The following is a 6,967-nucleotide window of genomic DNA, read 5'->3' as shown; positions in this document are numbered from 1 at the left end:
AGCTTCAGATTAAGTAAAGATCCTTGCTGAAGATACTATCATTGAACTCCAGTGCTTGTACCCCTCCAAACAGTGCCCTAGTTGGGCGCATGTCCTCGGGGGCCTGAGAGACTAGCTGGGGAGCACAGAACGTGAGTTCTAGACTGAGGCATCAGAAGTGAGCGCTTGACACAGTTCTCCCACAAACTTGCAGCTGGGTCCTGGGCTTAGAGTCAACTGTGAAATGAGGTTCGGTGTAGATTACAGAGTAGAGGGGTTTGGAACGCCTGTTTTGTTCGCTTGCTTCTTTGTTTTGTTTTGCTTAAATTAAGCTATCGAAACCCTCTGTGAAGTGAATGTTTAGGTGGCTGCTATTTTATCAGAGAAAAATAAAGGTGTTTAGGAGACTTTAGAGGATCCCTGTGGCTCCTGGGAAAATAGCTGAAACACTCCAGTCTGGTGCCCTGGAGTCTACACCCTGCTCCGGCGTAGCTGTTCACTCTGCCCTACAACTACGGGTGCCGTGGAGCGCTGTCCTTCCTGGGCCCGGTGGAGGAGGCTGGGCGGGAGGGAGTTGGTGGTGGGCAGACAGAAAGCACAGCCCGCTCTGGCCGGCGCGGACTCACTGTCAGATGTTCGGTGTGTGCTGCAGGTACCTTTGACCGGAGCGTGACCCTGCTGGAGGTGTGTGGGAGCTGGCCCGAGGGCTTCGGGCTGCGGCACATGGCCTCCATGGAGCACACAGAGGAGGGCCTGCGGGAGCGGCTCGCCGACGCCATGGCCGAGTCGCCCAGCCGGGACGTCGTGGGCCCTGGAACAGGTAAAGCAGCTGCAGGCTCCTAGCCTGGCAGGCGCCTGACTGACACCTTTGATGTGGAGCTTCTGTGGCAGAAGAGGATGTGTTTGCTTCAACCGCTCCGACTGCTGTCCACTTGGGAAGCCTCCTGTTCGGGGCAGTTAGTTCCCAGGGAACTGACCCTGCCTGTGGAACACGGTATACAAAAGCGCCGTGATAAACACCGTGGATTTGTAGAAATGCCCCTGGAATAACTCTCCAAGGGCGGGGGTGGGGGAGGACAGACTTGGGGCCTCCCCGAGGTCTTCCGCAGCCTGAAGGCAGCCTACCTTCCTCCACCCTTGAGGCGTCATAGGTTGGCCAGTGAGGATGGGGCCTGCCAACCTGGGAGGAAACAGGCATGATGGCTTTAGCCTTGCGCTCCTGCCTCTGAGAAGGCCTAAGCACTGGGGCTGGGGTGGCCTCTCACGTCCAGAGAGCAATCAGAAGGCATCCTTAGATGGTGAGTGAGCCCTGCCCAGGCGGGCCACTACGCACATGTGCTTATGTGCACACATTCACACACTCACACACAGAAAAACCATAGTCCTTTGGCCACACAATTGCAGCAGCCTGCCTCTCTTGTTTCCAAAGCACCTCTTTACTCTAGATATCTGTGCTGTGAGTGACTGTGCTTGCCCTGCCTGAGACCACCCCCACCGGCCTCTTCCCAGCTCTCTGAGGTCAACGGGAACTTTGTAGTGGGTGGAGCAATCCTGGCTGCAGGCCCTCCTGCCCGAGCTTGCCAGAGTGCTCTCGAGACCATGAGACTTGTTCTTCACTGTGAACTCTCCATCCCTGCTCCTACCTGGACAGAGAGCTCCAGGGAGGAACACTGTACAGCCTTAGGGCAAGAATCAAGACCAGAAAGATTTTAGAGTCAAAGCATTTCAGGCCAGGCTTGGAACACCTGCTGTCATCACACAGTCTCATTTCTCTGCAGATGCTTTGAATCTTTTAGATACTTGGTTTTAGCAATTCAGCTTGTCTTTTTTACCCCCATCTCATTCATGTCAGTCCCGCTATTCCTTGCTCTAAGAAGATAGCGACATATTGTACTCACCTCTGTCTCCGCAATACTAGCTTCATGCCTCCCTCCCATGGTGCCTGAGTAACAGTTGGCAAACAGACAGAATGGGACAAGACAGGGAGAGAAGGTCTGTGGCTCGAGACGCGGAGGCGCCTGACCAGGCCATCACTCAGGACCAGCCTGCACGCTCCTTTCTGCCCTGGAAAGAAAGGAGAGGCAAGCCTTGGAAATGCAGCCAGCCACGCCCCACTCCTTCAAGCCCACATGTGCAGAGACACGTGCACACGGCTGCCCGTCCACGCTCTCCACCCGGATCGGCGACAAGGATTTGTCGCCATTTACCGAGGCTCTGACCCCATTTTCCCTGGAAGCTGACCCCAAAGCCCCTTCTGAACCTGACTAGGCGCTCAGCCTCTCCCCTGCATTTCTGGGGTCCCTGAACAGCTTGGACTCACATAAGCCTGGGCTTGGCATCACCAGGTTCCATTCCCAGGAGACCCCCTTCCAGGTACGAGAGACACCAGCCTCGGCCTCTGCTCTGGTCACCTTTTTCAGAAGCTACTTGGAGCACCTGAGTTCATTCCAGAAAACTCATTTGAAGGTGCTTTCACTCAGATTTTGGGAACTTCACCCTGGCACAGACAAGGTAGTAACCTGAGCAAAACTGGCAGCAACTCATCTGCCAGACAGCTGAAGGGTTCAGAAGAGACTTTGTGACCTTAAGCAGATTTCTGAAATTAAAAAAGAGAGAAAGGAAATTAAATCTGCCTGACCCATGGGTCAAAAAACCAGAGACACCTTGTTTTGAACAGAGGGAGAGTTCGTTTTCCTCTCCAAACTGTCACCGAAAGGATTCGTTTGATTTTCTCTGACCACATTAAATCTATATTTTGGCTTTTAATCTGCCTCCATTTTATAAGCCAGTAAGTCAAGCAAGTCTTACGGAAGTTAACCTGCTTCTCCCTGCTGTTGTTGAGGATCACTTTCACTTTTCACAGCTGTAGATAAACTGTCAGCCTGTTGGTGCCGCCCATGATCACGAATGGAGCCCCCCACACCAGAGGCAGCCAGGGAAATTCAGTACCATGTGATAAGAAATTCCAGTAGGTCACCCTTTGCCCAAAGCAGCCTCATGGTCCCTCTCTCTTCCTGAGATCCTGCTGGTCTGGGTAGCTCACAGGGCATAAGGCTCCTAGGACACCCAGTGTTTCCCAGTGCCAGGGACTATCCTGCACAGAGACGACCAGTCCTTTCATGCCTCCCAGCGGGCACTTCGTTTGGAAAAGCCACCTGACGACACCTCCTTCTCCGTGTGAATGAGGCGACTCTCAAACCCCCAACACCAAAGCCCATTATGTAGCAGCCTCACTATTGCATTGGGTTAGCCAGGGGTGTGCTGGTAAATGTTTAACCACTCACTCAGGGGAAGCGGGAAAGCCCTGATGGGTAGCATGCATGCATTTCTGTCATGTAAAAATTTCAAGCTATCAACCAGGATGTCCGTCTGCTACCAGAATTCCTGGAAATGTAACAGACAGCTAGCTCCAGCACCCCACTGGTCAACCATGCCCCAGGACAAATCGGCTCTCCCCACAAATAAAGTAAACCCTTTGAAACCATAACCGGGAATCAGCAGCCCCCTCTATATGTGGGAGCTGATTAGAAATGCAGCGTCTCAGGCCCCCCCAGACCTACCAAGTCAGCACCCGCATTTTAATAAGCTGTCTATGCTCATTCAAATTGGAGGTCAGTTTTAAAACACAGTTAACCTATGAAGCAGATGTGAACTCTCTCTTGCATCATGGCCTCTGCCCAGTTAGTCTATTTTTAGTCACATGTGCGATTTGCAAGGCCAGCCCTACAAGAGCTGGCTGAACTGTTTTCTTGCTAATATATTATACCCTTTGCCCCGGTACCTTCCTGTTGTCCCCATTCAACAAAAGTCCAAGTGGCAGTCAGGGCAGCTCTGTTCCTAGACTTAGCTTGCTGAAGGAAAGTCACAGATTGTTCTGATCGGTGCCCTGCCAATTCTCAGTCCCTGCCCCGCCGTGAGCCCTGACAGCCTTTGCTATTTGCTGTTTCCCAGTGCCCCCCGTCTCCCGTTTTCAGTTGCATTCATCTTTTGCAGCAGAAATCAGTGCCTCGAGCAGTATCGGGTACATAGTAGGTGCACAGTTGACTGTTTACCGAATGAGTAAATTCCACGCTCAGCCGAGAAGTTAGCTTGCTGCTGTCTCTTCTCGCCTCATCTGTTTTCATTATTTCAGAGTCCCCATGTCTTGGCTCTTTGAGTTTGTATTTTTTTTTTCTCCTGATTGTTGCCGTTTATTTAATATGGTACACAAGATCTGCCCACCTTGAATCACTCTCTTTCCCTCTCCGTGGATTCTATTAGAAATGTCCTGTTCTCACCTCTCTTACCTACCATTTCATCTCTCTGCCTGAGAAAAATGGTTATCACTCATCATCATGAATGGTTTCCTGCACCCAGGCCCTAAATGTCCCTGCAACAGCCCTCCCCTCTGTCCCCTGTCGCAGGGGAGGAGGGAGGAGCAGTCCTGCACCCAGCCTGCACCCCCACCCCGCCCCACCACTGCTCTGCCCTGGCCACTGCACTGCTGGGCTGGGCTTCACCTCCACTCTTCCTGGCACTGTGCCCTGCCTTCTGGAAGCGCTCTCCCTGCGGCTCCTGTCTCACCACACTCTCCTGGATTCTCTGCTGCCTCTGGCTACTCTCAACCCCTTCTCTAGGTTTGCCTTCTCTGTCAGCCTTAAATTTATTTCTGAAGGCCTGAGCTTGGCCCTCTTCTGTTCCCCCTCAGTCAGTACCGAGCAATCTGTTTCTGTGGCCTCAGTTACGCTCTATAAACTGACACTTTGCAAATAATCTCCAAGTTGCCTTTCTCTCCTGATCCCCAGAACCATTTACCCCATCGCCTACCAACCTTCCCACACGGCCGAAGCAGTCCTGTGGCCCAGCCCGGTCCTTCTCCAGGTCCCACCGCCTCGTGCACAGAGCCGCCAGCTGACTCCTTGCTCACCGCTCTGTGCAAACTCCAGCCAAGCTGAACTCCCCGGAGGGTCCCTAAGCACACGTGCTCTGTCTGCCTGCCAGGCCTCTGCACATATTTCTCCTTCTGCCTGGAATGCTGTCTCCCACAGCCCCCTCTCCTCTCCGTCACCCCCCACAAAATAACTTGACTAATTCCTGCTTAGCAGACATTCCTTTCAATATTGCCTTTTGTAGAAAAACAGAATTTCTTAAATAAGCAAAACATTGACTTCCCCCACTTGTTTTGTATCTAGGTAAAAGATATAATCGAATGAAAAAAAATTTAATAGACACCTGGATACATATTAAGTACATTTTCATTTTCAACCACTCTTCAACTAAACCTCATCTTTCTTTTTTGCTCTCTTCCACATCCAACAACACAAGGCCCAGCACAGCTGTTTGAAGTGTTCTTGACATGTCTGTCTTGCAGGCAGCCTCCTTTTGCTGCTGTTCACTCTTGAGAGCTCAGTAAGTCTACTGTCAAGGTCAAGAGGACCGTCTCTTCCTCCTCTTGAAGACTTCCTTCCCATGTGGCTCCCTGCAGGGCTGGTGATGGTTTCGTTCTCCTCAACAGTCACAGCACTGCAGGTAGAAAAGGGGCCTGTCTTTTTCTGCCTAACAGATTCCACTCCAGTCCAGAAGCAGTTACCCTTGGAGGCCACAACACCCTCTTTGCCTCTTACTTTCTGTCACAAGCACACGTCCTTCTTACCCACCTGTACAGAACTTACACCAACAAGGTACAAGACAGTGGGTTCAAGTACATTCACTTTGCCTGTATTTTTTTTCAAATGTGGTCCTGACCTGCTAAGTTGATATGATAATGAATCAGCAAATTCCAGTTTACACTTTGAAAACCAGTGCTCTAGGTTATTCTGCTAAATCCCCTGAGTTTTCTTATATGTATGTCGATTACTCAGCAGAAAAGGCTTGCAGATTATTTTTAACTAAAACTTTTCCAAAGATTTGCCAGAACCTACTTTTCCTCAGTAAAGGGATGTGCCTTTTTTTTTTTCCTACTTGACATAAAAAGCACATTTTAAACAGCACACACAGTTTTTAAAATGGTCACAGGAAGATTTGATAAGTCAATGAACACATATCCATTGATTGCTTATGCTCTACAAAAGTATGTGTGTGTGCTTGTGTGTACATTAATAACATTTTCATTTCAGGACTATAGAAATTAAACTTTCCATATATGCTAGTTATGTTGCTGGAGTTGACAGATGTGTACCTCTCAGGTTAACTCTTCCAAGGAACCTCAGAACTCCTGTATGCCCCACTGCAGGGTGGAATCTTTTTGTGCTGAAGCTGTACTTCCCACAGGGTCATATTAGTCCCTCCCATCTCAAGGAGCCGCCTGTTCAGGGACACCCCCTGAAGACATGCAGGCAGTGCATTCATTCTCTTAAGTTTTAGACATCCCGACTCTCTGGTCAACTCCATCTTCAAAGCAAATAATTGGATTATCAGCATTCCTTATAAGAAACTAAGTGATCACAATGAACTTTGCCAACATTCCAAAAGAGGTAGCAGTTGCTGGAATTATCCATTCCATGCATTGAAAAATCTATAGCTCAGGGTGGAGAACATTCCTCAGTGCAGCACCAGGGCTAGCTGATTCCTGGGGCCCGATTCCCTGCAAGGCCATGGAAATAAGTCCTCCCAGGGGGCTAGAGAAGGGACATTTATGGGTGCTATATGGGATCTCTAAACCTCTGTGCCCAAGTGAAGGGTGAGCCACCCTTTTGGGACCTAGGGTCGCCAGCCTGCTCCTATCCTAAGCAAAGCTAGAGATTGCTTTTCATGCAGTATGGCTCCTGGCCCAGGGGTCACGTCACCTGCCATTCGCAACACCCACACTGCTTTGATCGTTCCATGGAAACCTCTCATCTCCCTATAGCTCCTTATGAGTCAAAATGATGTTCTCCCCAAACATCCTTGGAGATATTACAATCGCTTGGTCTCCTGAGAGAAAGATCATCTCTCCCCTGTACGCTGACCAGTGTGGCTGCCGAGGAGACCAGCCCATAGTCTTGGTTTTCCCCTCAAGTCTTAATTCAAC

At 50.3% G+C, this 6,967-nt stretch overlaps 1 protein-coding gene across 5 annotated transcripts in view; it reads left to right on the top strand.

The window, feature by feature from the left end:
- Positions 1-6,967, top strand: part of BCAS3 (breast carcinoma amplified sequence 3) — a 453,152-nt gene that overhangs the window by 430,614 nt on the left and 15,571 nt on the right. For all 5 annotated transcript variants that reach the window (XM_004684452.1, XM_004684450.1, XM_004684451.1 and 2 more), the window contains one exon: positions 632-799. In XM_004684452.1, the coding sequence (XP_004684509.1) occupies positions 632-799 (168 nt within the window). The remainder of the gene's footprint in view (positions 1-631; positions 800-6,967) is intronic.

Source organism: Condylura cristata, unplaced genomic scaffold (genome assembly GCF_000260355.1).
Source record: "Condylura cristata isolate star-nosed mole 26May11 unplaced genomic scaffold, ConCri1.0 scaffold00017, whole genome shotgun sequence".
NCBI classification, from domain to species: domain Eukaryota; kingdom Metazoa; phylum Chordata; class Mammalia; order Eulipotyphla; family Talpidae; genus Condylura; species Condylura cristata.
The sequence above is the reverse complement of the archived record's forward strand: the minus strand, read 5'-3'. Positions and strand labels throughout refer to the sequence as shown.